The sequence below is a fragment of the Podarcis liolepis genome, assembly GCF_965112155.1.
Source record: "Podarcis liolepis genome assembly, chromosome: 5".
Classification (NCBI taxonomy): domain Eukaryota; kingdom Metazoa; phylum Chordata; class Lepidosauria; order Squamata; family Lacertidae; genus Podarcis; species Podarcis liolepis.
The window spans coordinates 63,798,135-63,822,807 of record NC_139556.1 but is presented as its reverse complement, the minus strand read 5'-3'; the positions used below and the strand labels follow the sequence as shown (position 1 = coordinate 63,822,807).

At 37.8% G+C, this 24,673-nt stretch overlaps 2 protein-coding genes across 10 annotated transcripts in view; one reads left to right on the top strand and one right to left on the bottom strand.

The window, feature by feature from the left end:
* The window catches only part of GIGYF2 (GRB10 interacting GYF protein 2), a 73,068-nt gene that overhangs the window by 27,087 nt on the left and 21,308 nt on the right, over window positions 1–24,673 (top strand). Inside the window, exon 8 of the mRNA XM_083505645.1 lies at window positions 22,161–22,340. Coding sequence (XP_083361771.1) covers window positions 22,161–22,340 — 180 coding nt within the window. The remainder of the gene's footprint in view (window positions 1–22,160; window positions 22,341–24,673) is intronic.
* On the bottom strand, window positions 3–24,673 carry KCNJ13 (potassium inwardly rectifying channel subfamily J member 13). 9 transcript variants are annotated; one of them, XM_083505676.1, is made up of 5 exons: window positions 22,537–24,673; window positions 15,306–15,395; window positions 7,343–7,394; window positions 6,290–6,770; window positions 3–5,348 (listed from the first exon to the last, which is right to left on the bottom strand). In XM_083505676.1, exons 4-5 carry the CDS (start codon window positions 6,765–6,767, stop codon window positions 4,729–4,731), a joined length of 1,098 nt encoding a protein of 365 aa, XP_083361802.1. In that variant the 5' UTR covers window positions 6,768–6,770; window positions 7,343–7,394; window positions 15,306–15,395; window positions 22,537–24,673; the 3' UTR covers window positions 3–4,728. The 9 variants fall into 9 exon arrangements, with proteins under 9 accessions (XP_083361802.1, XP_083361800.1, XP_083361807.1 ...); XM_083505674.1 differs by lacking the exon at window positions 15,306–15,395; XM_083505681.1 differs by lacking the exon at window positions 15,306–15,395 and having other exon boundaries at window positions 6,290–6,767.

The following is a 24,673-nucleotide window of genomic DNA, read 5'->3' as shown; positions in this document are numbered from 1 at the left end:
GGGTTGTTTTTTGTTGTTTTTTAAGTGGTATGGATATCTATATTTTGTTTTATTAGTAAGAAATTGAGATTCAGTGTCTAAATCTGAAATTATCAAAATCATATGCACACATAGGCCAGCATCTTTAGGAAATGGGATTAGATAAGTGCTTTTACAAAATAGGCCAACATTTTTAGGAATTGGATTAGAGCCTGGCCTGTATGAATTGGAGAGAGATTTTTTTTTGGGGGGGGGGTTATAAATTGTGTACTACTTCATTTAGCGTTACATTATAATTATTTTACAGCACAATACTGAATTTTTCTTATTTTTTAGTGATTAAAAAACTTTGTTTTTTTGCTTTTTTTTTCATAATACACCTTGTTGAAAGCAGCAGGCTATTTTAAGGGTCATTTCACATGACCTCAAGTTGGCTGGGGTACATAGTGAATCATATGCCCATTAGAGCTGGTCATGCTACAAGATTGCTCTGCCACACAGCCAATTTTTGGGCTGTAATGAGGTCAATGGGATTAAAAATTACTTGCTAAATGTGTGCTGAAATTTGCTCTGGCAAGCCATTGGATGCATTCAGTGGTGATAAGACCAAAGTAAAGTTTTGGATCATGCCATGTTATGTCTCAAGTAGTTTGCTTTCTCAGCATTTTTGCAGTCTAATGCAAGATAACATTTTAAAAAACAATTCTCTAATACCCCTTTCCAGTTAGTCCATAATTTCCCCCACCCCAATTGCATAAAAGTTACAACTCGTTGGCTTGGATCAGGTAGTCCAAAAAATGATGCTGTCTATAGGAGTTGGTTTATTATATACAGGCAACCTACAGTGCAGATAGCCTGTGCTTCTTCCTGCCCCTTCCCCTGTTTCCTAGTTCTCTGAAAAAAAGAGAAAGGAATTGAGAAGAGAAACTTGCACCTCACCCTTCCTACACAGTGCTATGAGAGTGAGCCTCAGGCTTTCACTTTTGTTTTAAACTAATCATAGCTTATGGTGACATTCAAAATTGAACAAACTACAAGTTAGTGTTAACTATACAAGACAACTTCAAAGCATGGACTATGAAACTAGCTTACTTTCATTAATCATAGATTACTCATAGCATTTCTTTGTGGCCATGCTGGGGAAGAAAAAAATGTGCAAGCCCAAGACTTGCTGCAGCTCATCCTCATCATGCTAAACTATGGTTTATCATTATATGTGAACTAGGTCATTTGCATTGTGAAATAGGGGCCTGTTGTTTTCCTAACGTTTTTGGTGAACAGGTTTCTCAAGTTGAAGAAAAGAACTTGGCTTTTCTGAGGAATTTTAAAGGCGCTAATAGCCACCAAGCACTCTTTCTGAAAGTCAATAGGATTTGAGTGCTTAACTGCAGCTTGCTGTTCTTTGTTAGGAGATTCTTCTAATATATATACTCTGAATTTTGTAACAGTGCCAGATTTCTATGGTGATCAAAACTTGAAAATTGTATGAATCGCCATCTGTTTTAATGCCCTTTGAATCCCCTTTAAAGCATCTAAGTTATTTTGTTGTGCTGTTCTATTTTAGTTCTTACGACGTTGGTAACACAGAATTAGAAGGCATATTTCCAATTCCTCTGGCTTTCAGTCATACATAGATTTAAATCATTTTGTTTCTTGGACACTGTCTGAACTTAGTAACATTTTTCTCTCTATAGCTATGAGTTAATATTTAGGCTCCTAAAAGTAATTTATATCGTTTTTATAAGGCATTTCAGGGCATAAGATGATTTACAATTCCTTTTCTAATTTTTCCTCCACATTTCTATAACATAGGTTAATCTTCAAAATTATGATACCCAAAGTCCATCCCACTGAAGCTGTAGGACTTTGTGGGGTTTTGTGTAGGCATCTAACTTGTCAGGAGATGGCTTGTAAAGCTAACCATGGTTTAGTGGTATGAGTTCAAGCCATGGCAAGCCTAGGGCTTGTATTTTCTCCTCTTCCATGACCATGAGGAGGAAGCTTCCATATATGTTTTTATTAAACACAGTTTAGCATTTTATCTGAACCACAAACTGTGATCAGTCTTAATTGAAGCTGGTGACAACAATCCAACTTCATAACTCATGTTTTGAAGTTGGCTTGTTTCCACTAACCATGGCTAAGACTAACCACAGTTTGTCCAGGTTTGGACCACAACAAGCTGAAGTCTAAATCTGAAATGTATAGCCATAGTTGAGTGATACATGTGAACATTGCCAATCTATGCTCATGTTTTTTCAGTAAGTTATGGGTAGAAGAAATACCTGGTGCAATTTGCAGTGTCCCAACAGAGAGTGCAGTGGAGGTAGGATGCAGATGGTTGTTGGAAGTTAAGATGCTTGCTTTTAATATGGATGGTTAGCTGTAGGTTCTGTCTATTGGCAGCTGATTTCTAACATTGTACTCAATGCTGAAGTGGTCTAACTGAACTGCACACCTTGTACTGTATATTGTACTTAAATATATGCAGCTTGTCTTTCCTGAATTTTTGAAGCAGTAGTATAATATCAGTCCTACAGTACCTTACACACAAAACTATTGGCTTACAAGGATAATTTGCCCCTCTAAATTGATATATAAGTCAAAAACCCATAATGACACTGCACATAGCCTTTTTTATGTAGGAAAGTTTGCAAGTACATTACATCCTGACTGGATTGTTCAGTTTTTGAGTGAAGTTTTGCATTAGTTTTATTGTACACATGGAATACATTAAGCTGTGGGACCTCCCACAAAAATTTAAATATTAGAGAATGGGGGGGGGGAATAAGCTTCACTTTGTGTGGTTAATAATTCTGTAAAAGGGAGAGAATTTTTTTAAGTGACTATGCTGGACAAAGAATAAAGTGAGTACAAATACAATTTAATGTATATTAATCCAAGGTAGTGATTGCTATTACTATCCGGTCTCTGCATTGGGCTAATCCATTATTACAGTACACTGTGAATGAAAAGATTAAAGCCTCGGCACAGACAAGGGAAGAAATACTTCAACAACCCTGTATGTCTTACAGTGTAAGAGATCACAAGGGTCTAGTGCTATGATGTGATTATGTTCCAAAAACAAACTATATCTAACACAGAGATTGCATGACCCCCTGCTTTCTTACATTCAGTTACAAAAATACACTTATTCCCATCTGCGTATACGCTGACTACTCTAGCATTGCTTACATAGAACATCAACATTAGTAATGTTAGTAAAATGCTGGTTCTTTGAGTTGCCTTTTAGCAGCTGTGAATTGGCAGCTAGCACCATTGGGACCAGCTGATTGTTCCATAGCCCCACCATGTCTCAGTTGACCACAACATCCAAATCGTTATAATCAGGCACAAAACCATTTTTTAGATTTGGGAGAAGAGAGAGTTTCTTAGAAAATACTCTATGATTTGGTAACAAATCTTAACATCCACACTAGTATATACATATAAATATGTTTATCCACGTTCAAGAACTAAAAGAAGCCAGGCTCTTCATAACCACAAGTCAGTATTAAAGTAAAGTATTGATACCTATGCAATGTTTTCTGAGAAGAGCCTTTTAATTATCCTTGAACATACAAGTATTTAGTGATTTTGATGATGCTCTTCCTTGGTTTTGAGTGCAGAGTAGTTAGTGCCCTTAGCTAAACAAATGTGAAGAAGCCATAAACGTGGTCCTCTGGACCATTTAAAAACTTGGTTCATTTTAATTTTTTTTAAAAAAAACAACATCCATTAGTTCTTGTAATTGGTTCTGGTAATAATCATGATTCAACTTGGCATAGAGCCTTATGTTCAATGTCTCATAATTATATTCATGTTTGTACAATTATTTTACACAGTCATGCATTTTATCTCTTTTTTTATTAACTGAATGGTTATTTTGGAAAGAAACTGCAATAAATGTGGGAAGCAGTGGATCTTTCTGATGACAGGAGTAATTAGATTTTGACTTGCAACAAGGCAGAGACATGAGGTGTTGATTATCCTTGAGAGGAGAATTGCAAATAGAGATCGATGAATTCCTGTTGTCTGCTAAATTTATTGCATGTTTCTCCGTATGAAAATAGTTCCAATATAGAATATTTAAGTCTAATACATGTAAAAATTCTTGCCATTCACTTTCATCATGAAAGTGCCTACGGGTGTTGAACTTGTTCTTAGCTGCTGGAACAAAGCTTCAGCAAATGCTTGTGATTTTCCTTAATAAACAAGCACAGCAGGATTGCAACTTCATTGCCACAGAAAATACTAGCAACATTCTTCATAGCATGTTTAGACATCAGCATATTCTGTTGTAACTGTATAGCACGAGAGGACTGATTCAACAAATCTGAGGGATCTTGGCCTTTTCAGGTGAATTTTTTCTTAGTTCTACTACAATGCCACAGTGTTTACCTTAATGTCATTTAATTAGAATTTTGACAAGCTGTCTTGAGTCTGGAAGTCTCTTGTTTCAGGGTCAGTGCAGTTTTAATCATAGTCTAGTGAATTCAGCAGGTAGCAGTTCTGTTTTCCCATAATTTGTGCAGTGTTTCTTGTCCCTGACTCTGTTTTTGTGCAGTTACTCCAGTGGCTCATCCAGTTACATGGATGCTATGCTCTTTATTCTGTGAACTGTTCTGAAGTCAAAGATATTGAGAGAACAAAAAGAGCACAATAAAATAGAGAGGAAAGTGAAAACATTGGCGTGGTAGTCTAATCCAATTGTTGAGAACGAAAACAAGCTGGCATCACATTCGAAGTCTATTCAGTCAGATGAGTCTCACAGATCTGGAAGCTGTCAATGTGCTGCCCATTGATGCGGATCTCCATGTCAGTCCTCTTTGAACTTTTAGAGTCTGCAACTGGAAGTTCTGGGATTGTCTTGTCAAAATTCTCCATCTTGATCTGATATTCCCCTTTAGCACCTCGAACCAACATGGAGGCAAAATGGTGGTGTAATATGATCTCTGATGGAAGATAGGATGTCCTCCTCTGGCATGTTTCTCCAGTGCCCTCTTGTGTGGCAGAAAGGAAGACTACTAGCTCAAAATGTTGATGAGCCTCCCTTTGCAGGAGAATGGCTAGAGGGCTAGATGGAGTTATGGGATGATAATAGGTTAAAGGAAAGATAAAGAAAGGGCACTCTTCTGAAGTGATGCTGTCTAGATGGAAATCCACACTGGTTTGATGTAACTGACCATTTTCTTGTTCTTCATAAAGAACTGCAGAAATCCGAACACTGGTGAGTGGGCTTGGGCGAGTATTGGCCACTTGGAACATTAGATATGGCTTTCCTTCTTTGTGTGTCACTACAGCAGAATAGGTGAACCGGATGGAGAGAGCTCGATTCTTTGGACGGGCAATTTTTGCTACAAATGCACCTAAATAAAAAGAGAATTTACATATAGATTGTGCGTGTAATTATAGCTTCCTGATTCCCTTTATAGTATATTGAAAGGAAACACAATTAAAGCAAGTTGCACTGTATTAGGATCACAACATTTATTATTAGCCTAAGTATTTCACATTTTTAATGATGGTTCCCACATTATTCAGGTCCATCACATTAATTTCCTAAACCACAAAAATACTTATTATAGTAAATATTTTTTAAATCAGGTGTTCATTAAAATATTTGCCACCATCTTTGTGAACTTGAATAATGACATATGCTTTTGACAAAATAAGACCCACAGTCGCTGCTTTATGATTTAGCATTTCAGGCTAACAGTCTGCTAAGTAATCTCTTAGTGGGTTTATTTTGTTATAAGCTTCATTTATTATATAGCAAATTTTCTTTCACTAATATAGAACAGTTTTATTTATTAACTCATTTAAAATTATTTTCAATAAAACATAGCAGGGTTTGAAAATTCTCTGATAGTCATTGATAACTTGGCAGTAAAAAGTCTTCGCTGCAGTCCTAAGCATACTTATGGAAATACTTCATTGAACTATGTAGATGTTCATTTCTTGGTAAAGCTGCTAAGGATTCATCTGTTAGCTTTAAACTATGCAAATGTGTTTGGGCAGTTAATTCTACTAACTAATCACACTTTTTAAAATAATGTAAGAAAAGGTTTTTGAACTAAAGCATGCATTTGGGAAGAACTGAATCACCTATTTAGATGTTTAGTACAAGTTGCTATTTAATAATTCTTTTCATACTGTAAAGTGGAAATACATCCTCATCAAAGAACAGTATTTTTCAGAATGCTGAGTGACATAGTCCTATCCTTGCTTTCTTGCTGTAGCTTTATGACAAAGCTCTTATTTAAATTATAACATATAAGCACTAGGTTATGAAATAGTATATAATTACCTGTGATGAAGGCCTCCAGCATCAGACCCAGTACCATTTGTATAGCAAGTAGGGCAATTGCACTTGGACAGTCTCCACTTGGGAACATTGTGCCATAACCAATAGTGAGCTGTGTCTCCAGTGAGAAAGAAAAAGCAGCTGTAAAGCTTGTGATATACTTTACACAAATAGTGTGGTTTTCAGGTGGAGAATCATGATCGATCTCCAGATCCCCATTCATTTCTGCTAGTAGGTACCAGAGAACTGCAAAGACAAGCCAGTGGAGGACAAAAGAAGCAGAAAATACCAGCATCATCCATCTCCAGCGCATATCCATAAGGATTCCCCAAGCATCTTTTAGGTATGCCAGGCCTTTCCCATGGGCACCATCCATTTGTAGTGTGCTGTGTCCATCTTTCGTGACCATTCTTGGGTATCGTTGGGCCAGGAGAGGAGCACTAGGTTTGGTGTTGTTGCCTTCTATCACTTCTGTCCTCATCTTCTGAAAATGAAAAGGAAAAAAACTGTTGGATGCTTGTTTATCTGTGGTTCAGATGATGTTCAGAGATTCTGACACATTGGCAGTGGACCAGACACTACCTGCAGCTAGCCAAGAGGGTCTTTAAACATGCAGTTCTGAGGAAAGTAACTTTGGAGAGCCAGGTTTGCCACTGCTTCCATTGTACGATAATGATTACCTACAAAAATTAATGTTGGATCCTTCTTTGATGATAATTTAGAAACGTAAGCCAAACTTTTTGACTTCTCAGGTTTATTTGTGGGTCTAGTGGTTAGTTTGATAGTGAAGGAGCACTGCAAGTCTTAATTTTCTGAAATTCAGAGGTGTGTTCTGTAACTTTAGCAAATATGTGTTTAATATTTAAGCAAAGCACACTATCAAAGCTATTATTAATATTATAAATGTTCTATATATTCCTTTGGTGGCCATCTGAAGGCTGTCATATCAAATATAATAAATTAAAATTTCCTCATTATAAGCTCTTGTGGGGTTTTCTACCTAAATATGTTTACTGCTACCAACCATGATATTTTTATCGTCTAGAATTGTGGTACCTGGGATATAGCCTCTTCTGCTGAACATACTCAGGCCACTGCTGTTGTAAAGCTGTATTAAAAAGGGGATAGAGAATAATACGGAAAATATTATGCAATTATATAAGCCGAGAGAAGTCCTGAGGAGAAAAAAAAACATCTCTAAACCCAATTTGCCAAAGGGGAAACTGGAGTGAGGCTTTTGTTATGTGTCCTTAATTGTGTTTCTAATACTGTAGTGTGGCAGCTTGGGTTCCTGTGGAGTTACAAATATTGAGTATCTCGGAAAATAAAAGATCAATCCCTGTGCTTTTTATGAGCTTTTCTCTTATAGCAGAAAAAGCTCACAGCTTTAAAATTAACAAACATAAAAGAAAGCAAAATATTCAATCATGGTGTCTCACTATTTGCTAGAGATTGGTTGAAATGAAAAATGTGAGAGAAAGGATGCTGGCATGTTTGAAAAGAGAGGTTAAACTGGGGTAACTGCTGAATGACATAGATACAGAGCACCAGATCTGATCTAATATTGATGGTAAAATTGAAACATATTTGGTCCATCTTGTTGCACAATCATTGTGTGTTGTTTGTTTCTCTCTGAATGGGATCCAGATATCTTATTTCAAAATAACAACTTCTGGTGGGGGGCTATCACATTTTCCAAATACTTAGACATTAGTATTCCCCTTCAGGAAAAATGCGAAAATGATTGCATTGTAATTTGATACATGCTTACTACAGGCATAGTTATGATAATAAATTTGATTGAAATATATTCTTTACAAATGTGTAGGGTGGCTTCCTTGGGGTGGGATGTATTAAACTGCTTTGAGATTAATTATAATCAAGCTATATAAAAAATGTGTTAAATAAAAAACACACAAAGTAGTCATGGTCCAGTCATCAAAAGTAGTTGCACTGTTTTATAGTGCTACAGCACCTAATATATTTACAATCAGTCAGTTTTGACAAAATGTGGAGTAGAGTTCACTGATTGTGCAGAGCTAATCAGATGTTTATCTCCTGCATATGTTGTACTTGGCCACTCTGTTTTTGCTGTTTTGCTAAGCTTGCACATGAGTCATTATAATGGTTTTTATTGTTATGTTCCTGATATTATGCCATGCTTATGTCTCAGGTTGATTAGAGACTTTATGTAGCAAGTGACTAACAAGTAAAAATTACTATTATTGATGATGATGATGATAAATGAAAAAATAATGCAATCTACAGTATAGAACTGCTATCCTCTCAACAGAAACATTTTAAGCTTAAACTTACAGCAAAAGTAAGTTGAAGTCTCATGGATTGAGCAAGATGTGTCTGTAAGTCACAATTGGGATTTGGGAGCACTGGTGAACAAGGCCATGACTGATTGATAAAGCTGATGGGGCAATGAAAAATACTAGTAATAATACTTATGTATGTATACACCTGTATGTAGTGGTTTATTTAGACTTTTCAAAAGTGTTCCACATACATTATTGTAATTGTCTTTGTAGGCTATAAAATAGGTCAGTATTTCAATTCCAGTTCTGCTTGTAGGGACCTGAAGCTTTGTTCACTGGAGAGGCAACTTTTGATCTATGGGTTCCATGATCCACAGCTCTGTCTCTTCACCCTCATGCTGTACTAGCAAAACATATTGACAGTAAGTTGTATTCAGCTAAATTTTATTCAGAGTAGACCTGTTGAAATCAGTGACTCTAAGTCATGTTCATAATTTCAATGGGTCTGCTCTGATTAAAACTAAGTTGAATACCAGTGCCTCAGTTTCATTTCAGCATAAAATGAGCTCTCTTATTAAAGAGAGATTTTCCCCTTCAATTTGGGAAAAATTCCACACCGTCATTTCATTCTGTTAAGTCATATGAGCACTTCAAGTAAAATGGCTGTTCTGGTAGAGTATCGGAAAATTGTATTAGTGAAGTCATCATATTTTATTTCTGCCAAGGATGTAACAATGAAATATAAGCACAATGTCTCTATAAAGTACATAGCCCATTGAAACACAGGTAACTGAGGCTTGTAGTGTGCAAGTGGCTAGAGTTCATCAAAGTATTCATTTTGAACTGTTCCCTGGTAGAAAATAATTATAAAATTTGCATTTGAAATTTTAAAAGAGACTCTTCAAACATGACTTTTGACTCTGTCAGAAGTAGAACTTTTCTTGACTTGAAAAAATGATGAGAAAAATACCATTTTGAAATGAAAGCAAACAATCCTAATGTCATGCTAAACATGCAAGTTTATGTTATGGGTTCAAGCCAGTCCACTGCATGTGTGGTGCCCAGAGCGATCACCAGAGGAATAACGTGAACTCCCAAGATTGCATCCTTTGATCTAATGGAAGGGTTGAGTGTGACTGTGATGTGGCAGGTGTACACATGCCTTGTATTCCATGTAACAGCCTGCTGAGCTGCCTGTATATGTCCCTACCTCATTAGAGGAGGTAGGGACTGCATCCAAAATAACATTTTTTTGAAATACAGACCTATGAATTGATTCTTTATCCTACTGTGATAGTAACGCTGACAGTTTCAACCTTTTAAACAAAGATGCTACTTTATACATGGTTTGTTGGAAGGTGATATTTTTGATATAAATATTAAACCTACCATAGGCACTAAACTGCCCTTTGTGAAAATTTATTTTTTAAGATTTGGTAGTTATATATTTATATTTTGCATATTTAAGTGTTTCTGTTTTTATAACTAGCAATATGGTAAATAAAACACATTTTAAAAAAATTAAAGGAAGGAACAACATAATTGGGCCCTGTGTAAGAATTCTAGACTTTAAAATCTTGTTAATAGTAATCTTTGTTAACAGCTGAATGAAAGTAACCTGAACTTGGCATCCAACATCTTCATTATATAGGTTTCATTATACATTGAAAGCATACCTCTTTACCTTGGCCTTTGACAACTGAGGTGTTTTTACGACCCACCCTATTCTTTTGATTGTAATTTTTAAAAACTGATTTTAATATTGTTTTTTTACATTGCTGTAACCCACTTTGGGACTTTATAGTGAAGAATGTTTAAGAAATCTAAATAATAATAACGCATAATAATTATTATTAAAATAGTGATATTCTGCCTGACCCATGTTCATTAATGTTCATTTTGTATGCGGAATGCACTTTTGAGCTAAGAGTTCCACTACGTACCTGATCAACTACAATTGAAGCACACAAAAATTGCTATTTGCCTTGCTGGGCTTGGATTCCAGTGCACTAGGTAAAGACAGGGACAAGGAACTTCTAGTGTTCAAAGGATTATCTTACTGGGAAAGTTGGAAAAAGGACTATATCTACTGCTAATTCACCTCCACAGACAAGAAAAACAGTTGACTTGTTACTCTTCAAACATTCCTTTTTATTTATTGTTTCCAGGGGGTAGTCATATGCAAAAGCTGCAAGAGCTGTCTGTTTTGGAACATTGTTTTATATAAACTTAACACACCTTCGTTACATCCTGTATAGTTTACTGTAACATGCTGTATGTGGGGCTGCCTTTCGAAAAGTGCTCAGAAACTGACTGGCCTAAAGAGCTGCATGCCAGGGAGCATAAACCTTACTTGTTACAATAGCTCCACTGGCTATACCAGTCTTTTCCCAGGCACAATTCAAAGTCCTATTTATAACCTATAAAGCCCTTATGAAGCTTGGCTCAGACTATCTGGAGGACTATATGGGAAAGGGCCTTCTTGGTAGCTGCTCCGAAACTTTGGAACTCCTTTCCTAGAGAAAGGAGTTGTTTTTATGCCAGCAGGCAAATACTATTTTATTCCAACAGGCTTTGGGGAACTGGTTGTTTTTAAAGGAAATGGCTTTGAATAGCCCTGTCCTGTTTTTACTATCTCAAAATGCTTTAACTTGTCTTTACAGGAAAAGTGCTTCAGTTATGTATCATTTTGTTCCCCAATTCTGCATATTTTCTAGTTCTAGTACCCTTTTTTAGATGGGGTAACCAAAACTGTAGAGTTCTTCAAATGTGCCTGCAGTGTAGATTTATAAAGGATCATTCTGACCATTTTATATGCAATATCTTTCCTAATAATCTCTAGCATGGAATTTTCCATTTTTGTCTCTGCCACTTACTTCATAGATATATCAATGAAATAATTAACTATGACTTCAGTATCTTTATACTGGAGTATTTCAACCAGTTTGGATACTTGTAGTTCTGAAACAGATGTGGAGTTCTGTCTTCCCAAGATTGCAACCATGTTGTACTCAGAAATTTATAGGCATAATCAACTACTTAAAGGCAATAGTTGTGTAAATGCTACAAAGAGGACTTAGAATAAAGTATGCCTGGATTTCCCCTTTTTCTTAACGTTATTGTTTAGTGGGTTTGCTCTGCCCCATACTCTGCTTTAGACATTTAAGAGAATTTCTAATATTAATTTTGAATTGATAAGTGTTTATGTGCAAATTGATAGACCTACAAGTTAATGTTTTTTTTTAAAAAAAATGAAAATTCTACAAGCTGTACGTGTGCAGTGGTTTGAACAAAGTTCAGAAATCAACAAATGAAGAATAGTGGATTACTAATTCATTGCTTTCTCTCTGTAACCTTGTTTAAATATTTAGAATCACTGAATCTGGGGAGAAATTATAGTGGTGAGAATTATATAAGTATTCCTAACTTTAATACATTGGATATACCTGGAGTTATGACTTCTCAAGTGTGCAGCTGTAGAGCTGTGATGCTATCTCCAGCAAATGTATCCAGAACTCAGTGAGTTAAAAATAAAACTTTTTTCACAAAGACTTCTGCACTATACTTTCAGCTTAGCAAACCATTATACTTCCATATGTGCCTATTAAAGGATACTGTACCACTTATTTGCTTACTCTAAAAATAAGACACACAAACCCCGTCAAGTTCTATACATAGTTCATACGCTTCTGCATTTGGTGAAAATTTTTGAGAATCTCAACTTCTAATTAACAATTAGAAAATAACTCCTCTTGTCCAGTGGTAACCAATGTAATGCCTTGCAGATGCTGTTGGTCTACAGCTCCTATTTCCCTTAAGTATTTGCTATGTTGGCTGGGCTTCATTAAAGCGGTAGTCAAACAACTTCTGGTGGTCAGACACCCAGTTGGCTACCCTTGCTTTAGTCCTTGAGTTCATGAAGATGGGTTTGAAAACAGGTTGATAGTATCTATACAAGACATCAGATATTTATGGACATAGAGCTTCTGTGTTCCACTTGACTGCATTCACCAACTTCATGGCTTCTGGTCACTTTTCTTTGACCTATACACTCTCTTGCCTACCGTTTACTACTCCCCCCTCCCCTTACTGCAAACCATTTATAGAAAATGCATGTTTTCGAAGCACTTGGATATGGAGTTTATATGTGTAAATTGAAAATATTTATTCATTTGTATTCCTTGGTATAACTGAGCAAAAATGTATTTCAGTGTTGCAGAATTTTAGTCCCTTTGGCTTTCTCTGCTTTGTTACAAGAGCAGTTAAGACATAGATGTACGCAAAGATTCAAGGACTCTCCTATTCAATTAAATTTTTTCACATGACTCTTAATACCAACAAAACATTGCTTAAAAGTGATATTTGGCAATTGTTATTACGTTTGTGTTTCACTACTGTAACCCACCCTGGGACCTAAAGGTGAAGGGTGGGTACTATATAAATCAGCAATGATCAAATGTATTTAAATTTTCCAAACTACATTTTTGCAAAGTAGATACACTTTCTTTAGCATTTATGTATATATTTTTAATTATATATTTGATATATAAGTTTAACATCCCATGATAGATAGATAGATAGATATTCTCCTAATTGGTAGTCATTGTAAAAATGGCACCTTCAATTTAAGTCAGATTGCTTATAAAATCTGCAGTAGTTTTGACATCCAGCTCACTTCAGAAAATTTACTTTGGTACATGTTTGTAACAGTGAATAGTGCATTAATTCCTCTAGAAAATATTGCCATTTGATGTGAATAAGGTATTCTAAAACTACTGCTGAATATCATAGTCATTCTCTCCATAGATGTTCTAACAGAGTATTAATGTAAAGGCTTTGAAATTGAATTCACTTGCAAAAAAGTTTAAAGCCATAGATTATATCACTTAGAATTTGTAAAAGATAACATGCTGCACTAGTCTGAAGAAACAGTGTTAGGTGCTGCTCACTGCAGCTGTGCAGTTTGCCATTTGCTTGGAGCGGACTTCCCCAACGTTGTGCCCTCCAGATGCTCTGGACCACCCCTCACATCAGCCATAGCAGTGCCAGCTAGGGCTGACAGATGTAGTAGTCCAAAACATCTGGAGAGCACCAGGTTGGGGAAGGTTGCTCTAGTCAAATGGTGAGCTGCATGGCTGCAACCAACAGCATACTGGGAAGCCAGGTTGGGGGAGACTGCCCTAGAGCAAGTAACAGTTGTTTCAAGGAAGCAACCAAAGGGGTACTGCCCACTGCCACCCACCCTCCATCATTTCTGATGTCATGCAGTTTTGCCATGGTGCTCCCCAAGAACAGGTTCCTGTTCAAACTCTTCTTAAAGCTTGCAGGAAGTGTTGAGTGTGTGTACTCGCACCAATATAGCAGGTCTGTCATTAGGCAGGTAGCAAATGTTGAAAGCATGGTGTATAGTTATGTGGGTGCCTTGCGACCTCTAAGCTACGCTGTTGCTCTCAGGTAATGCCCCCCCCCCATTGCAGGTATCCAACGGCAGTCTTGTTGACTTCTATACATGGAATGTGCAGGAGTTTGTGTGTGTGAGATCTTGTAATTTGTCTCGCGCCTCAAAATGATTTTTTTCAAAAATAGTGAAGGGTTAAGTGTAACCTAGCTACAAAAGTGAAGAAATAAGTGAAGGTATTTTACACCTGAATAGGTTGATACATGTGTCTTTGGATTTAAAACACAAATGTGATACATTTGAATAGTATCAGTGAAATAAAAATGGTATCCCTTTCACACTTTATTATGTACTGATTTTTTTTTCATTGAATAGACTATTTATAATTTTCCCTGGAAGTTTAAAACTATTCCCCAGATAACATTACCATGCATGAAATATCCTAATTCTTCACAACAATCATTTGTCCCCTTAAATAGGATCTTCCATGTGTAGGAGATAAAATAGCTTTGGGCAAACGAGTAATCTTAATATAGGTAGCAATCAGGTGTTTCTTAAACACTGACATTGTGTAAGACAAATGAAGAAACTTGTTCAAAAAATTTGTTTATATGGTTAGAAACCAATAAAATTTAAATTTGCTTTATGACATAACATTTAATTTCTATTCAAATGGATATTCTGTGGTGAGCAACCAGAAAACCTCTGTGTCTAATCAAAAGAATCACTCAAATGATTTTTTAAATAATTGAATTTAAGTGGAAGTTTCTTTACACTGCTACACAAATTGCTAGCAAATTACTTACCATCTATCAGTCATTCTTTATATAAGTTAAAGCAATAACATATTTTTTCTAAACTTTTAAATAGAAAGATGAGATATTGCTAGAACCTGGAATTGAATTTAAAACTCTAGTCATCTACATTACTGTTAAAAACAACAACTACATCTCCAGGAATAAGTACACACTCAGTCTTCAATATCTGACTGGTCACAGGATGGTTACCTTTTTGAAGAAATACTCTTTTAGAATTGCACAGCTAAGATCTGCTTCATGCCTTTTATTAAAAGCTAAAGAGCCATGCAAGATGCTGAAGTTACTTCCAGGGATCTCCTATACAGAACTGTTCCTTATGGAAATTGGTTCTGGAAGTTGTCACTGGGCAATATTCGTTTGGGAAACAATCTCCTTTGAGAAAGTCTTACAATATTTGAAGTTGGTATTTCATTTGATATTTTTTAAAACAGGTCTGTCTAAATCCTCCAAAACTCCATTTTTGTTTTTGAAAGTCTAAAACCACAAAGCAGGAAATATTAATGTAAAAAAGTGATGCTATGTTAGCATCATGTACTTACCAGTGTATTTGTAGTATTTATCTACCTGGCAGGGAAAGGGAAGGAAGGCGGATGTCCTGGATATTGAAAACGAACCAAACTATCTTGTATCTGTATATAGTGATCCCAAGGAAGAAAAAAATCTTTTGACTAGTTTGGAAGGATGTTTGTTCAAAATGGGCTTACGGGTCTCATTCCACAGTTTATAATGTGGGGGGTTGGCTTTCATATGAAGCTGATGTGATTGGTCATTCAGTCTGCAGGGGGGCCAATTAGCTGTGGTCATGTGGAAAAGAATGCTGATTTGTTCGAGCTTTCTTTCCCCAACACATACCCTAGCAGCTGTGGAGAAATCCACACGAACTTACTTGGAGAAAGGGGTGCATTTTTTATCTTAATCAGGATGGAGTTTTTAGGTTTGCATAATCTTACTTAAAGGTTTTACTTTGAGGTTCAAAGGAATGAAATTCCTCAGGACTGTTTTCCATTCAAGTTTTCTTGTGGTAGCTATTTAGAGTTCACAATTTCTTTGATATTTTATTTTAACCAAAACCAGGCAGTTTGAGGTGAAGGTGTGCTTTCTGTTTCACTTTTCTCTTTTTAGGTTTTTTGTACCATGTGGTGCACAGGATATCGGTATCCTAGAGATCAGGGTTGCTAATTAGTTTTACAAAGTTTACATAGTTGCAACCTAATTTTAGATGCAAGACCTGTAACTTTACTGCGTCTCTTATTTTGCCTCTACTGTTAAGTCAGCGTTGCTCATAGGATTGTATTTAAATTACATCAAATAATATTATGTAGGATATTGCTGCATGTAACATGGTTATGACCAAAAAGAGATGTTTACATTATGCTGTGTCAAATTAGATTTAAATGTAACAGCTTACTAATAAAAACGAGCCGAAAAGAGGCCCATAATGTCTACCTTTCAGAATCACTTGCATGATCTGTGAGGGTAGCTTTGTAGTGCAGTTCAGCATTTCACATTTTTCCTTAGCTGCTGATGTGAGGACTTTGATCGAACGTCAGACCTAAGAGGATCTGAGAAACAAAGGCTGTGATTGTTTGCAGTAAAAGTACTGAAGACCTGCTGTGAAAATTATTAATGTAGACCAATATAATGCTACTTAGAAACTAAAATCTCCCTCATGTTTTTTCTTTAAAAAAACTCTCTACAAAATACAAAACATTAATTCTTCATTTCATTAGCAGAGAACCTTGTAATACATGTTGAGGCACAGCACCTTAAAATTGAAACATGCATTTGTGACCTTCATGGGTATGGGGACAAGGCGATACTTTTCACTCAGTAAAGCATGGTGCCTTTTCTTTTTACTATAAGAAACATTGACAGATAATGATATAGAAATACTTTTATACTTTTAATGTATTTTTAATCTTTGTTGGAAGCCGCCCAGAGTGGCTTGGGAAACCCAGCCAGATGGGCGGGTTACAAATAATAAATTACTATTACTATTACTATACTAAAATCTTAAAATAAAAACTGGATTCACCATATATTAGAAGTATGTGTGTTCCTGATACACCCCTTTAAACTGCCTCAGAAATGCAATTTTCAGTGAAGATTGGAGTGGCGAGTAGTAATGCAGGTAAGAAGCTGTTCTGCCATATCTGTAAAGGTTATTGGCATGTACAGAACTATAGAGAAAACTTAAACGCATGTGAGACATACTGTCCATGAAATGTTGCACTTGTTTGTGTGAAAGGATTTGGATAGTTGGCATGACTATTGAAGTGCAATATTTTGGTAGGAAGACTGATGTGTATGGATACAATTGTGCAAATTCAGCTTTCAGTAAGGAAAAGAGCATAATTCTTGGAGGAAAAAGCATTTGTGCATGGGAAAATTCTGGTAAGTTGTTTAGAGACAGAGATGGTCAAAACTAAAATGAAATATGATTACATTTTAGTCTGCCTGTACCCTAAAATGATGACCAGTGATTTCTTAAGTCACTTTGTGTGTGGTCATGATTCAAGGTTGTGCAGTGATTTTCTTTCTCTCTTTCACAGTATTGTAAGCTGTCTTGTACTTGAGGGACTTTGGTTTAGAAACTATGTAGCCAACAATTAAAAGTTATTTGAAGGATCCTGAAAATGGACACTAAATTAAACTTATTTTTATAATAGAAATGTGTGTGTGAGTGAGTGAGTGTGTCTTAGTGTCTTATAGAAAGATTGTTGACACTGTTATTTGCTATTCAAGTAAAAAATTTCTCAATAAACAAGTTCTCAGAAGATTGTATTCCAGAACACCACTTTAGTACTTTGAAGTCAGTCCCTTTTAAAACTTCAAATTACATAGCTGTAGACTCTGTTGGCTGGATGTCTTTGTTGTATCTGAACTTTTCCATAAACACCATTGCTGGCTTGGGGTCAGACATGGAATGCAGGTGCCCTTTCACTGCTCCTTCTCCTCAGGAAGTCCAGTCAATTAGTTTGAGGCAAAGCCACAGATCTTTTTCTTTTTCCTTTTCATCCTGGGAAATCATGGCCAAACACCGACCTCCACACCAAGTAACTTAAACCAAGTGAAATGAACATGCTAGGGGTATAAGCTACGTTCCTCGTTAGAATACTTTAGACTTTGACGTATGTGTGTACTAATGTTGACTGAGCGACTATTTACTTCTTCATTTTTAATAACTTCAGAACATAATATACCTGGGTCTGTTCTTAGTTGGATTTGAAACATAATTCCATCCAGTTCTGTGTTTTCTCTTTTCAGTACCCTTAAGCTTTGAAATATGTTGTTACCTGTTGACAAACACACCCGTGTTGTTTCACAGTTAATAGCCTTAGATTCAGAAGTAAATTCAGTGTGGCTTTCTCTAGTGAGCATGCTAGAACTGCAAACTTAATTATGGATATTCTGTCCCCTCCCTTCTATGATTTCCTCCTGGCATTGTGGGGTCGTTGGGTTGGGCTTAGGCTCCTTCACTGATAATGAAAACAGGAGGAAAAAACTCTTTGGGACAGTCACTTTCACTAGTGCCCCCATTTTCTCTACTTCTACCAGGCTGTTATTTTTCTTCTTTTACCTTTTGTCACCATTTTCTTAGAGAACGCGCCCCCCCCCTCCTTTAATCGGCTGCCTCACACCCTTTCCTACTCTCCTTTTTGTGGCTTTCTGTACCTTTTCAGAAATACAAAAACCTGAGAAATTTATCTCCACTTTACTATCATCCTTCCTTCTGACTGCTCTTTATCAGGCAGGGACATTAATAAAGCCATTGAGCACCCGATTACTTTTCAACTTTACGCCACCTGATATTCGTGGGCTGTGGCATGCCCTCAAGGATATCCTGATCAAACTAAAGATAAGTGGAAGGTACTGGTGACGCAAAGATACTGGTGACAACCAATCTTCCAACCAGTCCTTTCAGAACTACCTTTCCCCGGGGCAAGGAAGAAACTACAGACAGAAGTCCTCCTGGAACAGCAGTGATACCCACCCAGGCAGCAGAACACAAGATATCTCCCTCCAACACCTACAGAAATAATCACCAGCAGAACCAATGATGCTACTCTGCCCCGAGTCAGGGATCATCTACAAGCCTTCTTCAACTCTTGGTGTCAGATTACTACAGACCACTGGATTCTCAATACTATATCACATGGATACATGATAGAACGTCTGGCACCCCTAAACTGGTTCCTCCCATCCCTGATCCTCCAACAGTCCATTCAAATAATAGCTGATACGTAATTGTGTACAGCATTGTCTCAACATTTCAGCTATCGAACCAGTCCCCCTGAGAGGAATTATTCTATGACATATACTTAATACTATCTGTAGTGCCATGACCAGATTACTTCCTGATGCAACTGGACTTCTCTGTGACCCTTCCCCTCTGCAGGGATGTAGGACCAATTTGAATGATTTGCCACCACCACTTAATGGATCCAAATAGCTTCCAGAGTGTGGTAGAGACATCTTATCCCACGTTGATGGCTTCTCCACTGGAATGCAGAGTTAAGCAGGGCTATCGACCATCTGGCTCCAAAGCACCCTCTCTAATTGCATGCAAGAATTCTGCAGTGGTTTCTTGTACTCCACCAGTGGGCCATCACACACATTCCACATCACCACATCAAAATGCCACCAAAAGTGTGGGTAGTGATGAAGTGGGCATCTAGCAGAAACATGCAGAAGGGCACATCTTTTCATGACCCTTACCTCATAGTGGTCACCACAGATGACAGCCTCTACATTTGGGGTCTCACTGTGAGGGACAGATAATCCATGCCCAAAAGTCTCCAGAGGAAGCTGAACACTCGGCTGGAGCAACCCACCTGGCTCTGATGCGCTTTTCTCCACATCTACACATCAAACGTGCTCCTACGCATGGGCAACTCCAACTTGAAATCCTACCTCAACAAGCAGGGGATCACCAAATCCTGGGATCTCCAAGTTGAAATGTTCCACCTCATGCAGTGACCGAAACACCACCACCTCAGCCTCACATTGGAACACATATCCGGATAGGCTGGAATCTCTGGTTTTCCAGCACAGTATTTTCCACCATCTTACGTTCTCGCTTATCCATCCACTCTAAGAATATACAAAACCACATGGAAGATCTTCCTGAAGCAATGCAAAGCAACGGTACCGGATCTTTTTGCATTCCTCCAAAATGGCCTCGGCAAAAGTCTAAAACGCAACACTCTGATGAAACATCAGGCGGCTGCTGTTTCTTCCTCAAACACACCACCTCTTCCAGCTCTCACTCCCTAATGAAATGCTTCCCACAAGGAACAATCCTACAGTGTTCCCCAGATGCCCACCACTTCCCTTCTTGGTACCTTCACAAAGTGCTGTCCACCCTTCAGAAACTTCCATTTGAGCCCCTGAAGGAAGTACTTCTCAACATTGAAAGGTCTTACAGTGGAACCTCGTGTTACAGACTCCGTTAACCCAGAAATAGTACCTTGGGTTAAGAACTTTACTTCAGGATGAGAACAGAAATTGTGTGGCACCGGGAGGCCCCATTAGCTAAAGTGGTACCTCAGGTTAAGAACGGTTTCAGGTTAAGAACGGATCTCCGGAACGAATTAAGTTCTTAACCTGAGGTAACACTGTATTTCTAATAGCAGTAACTTCGGCTTGATGGGTCTCTGAATTGGTCACCCTGTCTATAGCTAGACGTGTCTCTATCTTCCACAAGCACAAAGTGGTTCTTAGAAAGAACCCCTCTTTTCTCCACAAGGTACTTTCCAGCTTCCATATTCAACAGGAACTTGATCCTTTCCACCTTCCCCAACCCTTCTCACCTATTAGAGAAGACATGGCACTCAACCCTTCTCACCTATTAGAGAAGACATGGCACTCATTTGATGTCCAATGAGCTCTTAAAGTGTATATTACCAGGACTGAAGAGATCAGACAATCAGAAACCCTGTTCATTTCTTTCCACCCTAACTCACTGGGCAAAAAGGTTAACCCTTCCACCTTATCTAGATAGGACCTCTGTAGCCTACAACTTGGTGAATCGTATCTCACCCTACAAATTTGACTGCCCACTCTACCGGGGTTGAGTCCCCCTAGTGAACATTTGTAAGACAGCCACATGGGTATCTCCCAGTGCATCCACGATGGGAATTTGTGTCTCCATTGAAGCTGCTTTGGCCGCAGCACCCTACAACAGGCTTTCTACATTCATTTGTCCTTTCAGCTGGGATGTGCCTGATTGGGTACACTTTGATATGTTCCAACGCAGTGACCCCATGATGCTAGGAGGAAACAGTACAATTGGTACTCTCCCAAAGTAGATTTCGACTGGCATTGTGGGGTCACTGGGGCTTTCCATAATATGGGACGCAATATCTTCTACCTGACTGCATTTTAGCCACCTTGTTTACTTTGGGAACATGGGCACCTTTGTGTTGCTTTCCTTACAAGACTCTGATGATTGTTCAAGCTTGGTGAGTTCACAAACTGATTGGGAGCCATCCACGCCCCAAAGGGTTTTTCCTCCTTTGTCATCAGGAGAGGGGCCAAAGCCCAACCCTATGACCCCCATGCTGCCAGTCAAAATCTACCCTTTGGGTGAATATCGGTTGTACTTTTTAGGAAGGACGTGATTGAATAGAATGTAAAATTATCCTAGTTTGCTCACAAATGACAATCATTTCTTTAAGCATCATTATGACAATTGTTTTTTTTTTTTTTTTTTTGATGAAACAGTTATTTTAATTCTCTGTTATTTGAAATTAATGACTATGAAGGTTTTAATGCTAGTCGTCTGGCACTGGTCATTATTATTTTATTGCTGTTGACCCAAATGTAAATTTTAGAGATTCTGCTTGTAGGTTTTAACTATTCCAGGGTAAATAGAAGACCATGTTGAATTACATTTTAAAGATGATAAATAGAACATTTTTACTGAGTTGGATTATGCAGTGCTTAAGAACACCTCCCATACAAACAACAACAGAATGCTTGTGCCATTGTAAACTTTGATGTGACCAGGAATAGTGCCTTGATACCTCTGAACTATGGTAAAGCAATCTCTCATTGAACATCAGGTGGCATCTAACTGTTTATGCAAACTTTGCAGATGCTCTTCCATTGCTTGTTGCAAATTGAACTTTTGACTTTCTTAAATGGTTACAGCTGTTTTGTAAATCTCCTTTTTGAAGTCTGAAATCCTTCATTTGTTTTTTAGCCCACAAAAACTGTAAGAAGAGCTTAAAGAAAAGCATTTATCATTATAAGAAAAGTAAAGCAATATATATTTGTTCTTGTTTTCTTTCACCTGAGCATCTTATGACTTAAATTGCATAAGGTCTGAATTCTATTCCAGGTGCCCTTCACAATGACTGTTACATACTTGCATATTTATTTGCTTGCAGTGAGACCAAACTTTGAGGATGCTGGAATCGTAGCAGCAGGAAGGAAGCATGAATTTATACGCTCTGAGAGCGAGAACTGGCGCATCTTCAGGGAAGAGCAAAATGGTGAAGATGATGATGGAGGTTGGCGGCTGGCTGGTTCACGAAGGGATGGTGAGAGATGGCGCCCTCATAGTCCAGGTGAGAGGAAATATGGAAAAGTGCAGCACGGACTGGTCAGAGGCAGCAAGCCAGCAATGTCTGTAAGGAAAACTTCCTAAAGCAATATTTGAAAGGCTTGTTCTATGATGGCAAAATCATTTTTAGCTTTTTAAATGGGTTGTTTTGTTTAACCCACTATTTCCAGAACGTCTAGAAAAAAAGCAGCTCTTCTTACCTGCTCTGATTTCTTTTCCACCAAACGTAGCTTCCTTTAGTGATCACTCTGAATCATGAGGCTGAAGTTCTGTCATATGCTTCCAGCTACTTGTATAGAAGTGGAAAAACTGTTTGTCATGGAGAATACAGCATTGTGTGTCTTCCTGACGTCAGACATAACTGATAAATGCACAATAAAGCAGCAGTGTGTCTAACTTTGACAGTATTGAAACAGCTGAACCAGCACCACATGATCAGATGTGAAGATTTTACTTAGGGACAAGTACTTGCAGTTCATTTAGTATTTTCTTGTTTAGCATATGAAGAACAACAAGCTAATAAAATTTTTGTTCTCAATAAGTCCATCTGTCTTTTGACAGAAGTCCTGAGGCTGAAATATCATTGGGTAATTTCTGCTACTTTAAAGGAAGTGTAGAGAAACGCCACATTGTGTAGAATACTGAGGGTTTTTCTGTAGTTTCTCTTTAATTTAGATATAGCTGTTTTAGGATAACACTTACTCATTGTCATTTGTGTAATGGAACATTCTCGATCAAAGAGGTGGGCGTTGCAGTAGTCTCAGGTGGAATCCATTATTGCACGAACAGACTTCTACATACAGCAGGACTTTATATTTCTCTCCTTCCCCCCCCCCCAAAAAAAAAATCTGCTTGGGAGGCCTCCCTATCTCAAGAGACTTCCCAAACTCCTGATTTTGGAGAGCCTATGGAAGACTTTTGGGGTTAGTGAGGAGAGGAAAATGAAATCACACAAAACAGTATTGGGCTACAACCCTCAGTTCCTTACTGGTTGGTCAAAGTATTGTTCTTTCTCTGTGTGTACAGAGAGAGGGAGGCTTTAATTAATTAATTAAACAGCTTTTAATCTGCTGTGCAACCCAAAAGACTCCCAGAGAGGCTTACAAAGTAAGTAAAACAGTCCCTGCCCTCAGATTTGCCATCTGAAAGGCATGACACACAAGGAAAAAGGAATACAGAGAGGAAGAGAAGAAAGCAATCTCAGGCACCAGTTCTTAAAGGTTACGGTTCTTTTAATTATTGCTGGGATGGAAACAGTACAGTTAGCCTGATAGAATGGCTGCTGTTAGATGACAGCGGAGGGAGAGTCAAAGGCAGCTGGTCTCTCAGCAGAGGTAATAGAACAACCCTACTTCTCTCCTCTCCTTTTGCTCTGCAGGCTTGATGCCCTATCAGCTACATCCAAGACTTTTGATTCCAATAGCCATTTCTATCAGGATGACAAATAGTACCCTGTATCTAGTATAACCAATTTAGCCAAAATAAGTGGCTTATGCCAAGCCACATTTGAAGATCACCACATTTCAAGCCCCAGTATCGCTCACACCAACTTGCTTGGAAATGCTTCACCTCTCCCAGGTTGTAGAAAGGTGCATCAACACCTGCTGGTGCCTGCCTGCCTCATTCTCATGCAGGCTTGGGCACAGTTGCACAGCCCTTAGAAACAAGCTTGTCGGCTACAAATCCTTTCCCAGAATTATAGTGCTAGCAGGCCACTTCACCATAGTGACATACAAAACAAGGGCAGATTAAATAAATAGAATTAATTACCACAGATTACAAACTACACTCCAAACTCCAGAATGGAGGATTGTCAGCTAGCAGACAGAGGGTGAAGGCAAGCAGTTTTGAAGATGCTTTAGGACTGATGGAGTTAGTAGAATAGATGCTGCCTGTGACCTCAAAGAGAAACATAAAAATATGGTAATCCCCATAAAGTGGTACTTGTCTGGATTCATAGAACCGCATAGAATGGTCTTACTAGCAAAGGCTGCCCCCCTGTGGCTGAACAGATTGTGAGGCTGCTATTCACAAAGATTGTGAGGCTGCCCTGGGATTAACTCATAGTTAAATTGTTTTTGTTCTTTTAAGCCCACTTGCATGGAGTTGGGTTGTACAGTCCTTTACATTAATAATATAGCTCAAAGTGACAGTGGTTTAAAGGGGAAATAGTGATGATATATTGATAAAATGCGTGTTTCAAGGTGGACCATAAACTGTAGTGGCGTTCTGAAGTGCTGTCACTTTGTCCTCTCTTTTCCCTATCCTCTTTTCCTCTATCCCTTTCTCCTTCCAAACAAGTTCTTGCCCTATGGGACTCTTTTGTAAAGTTACTTT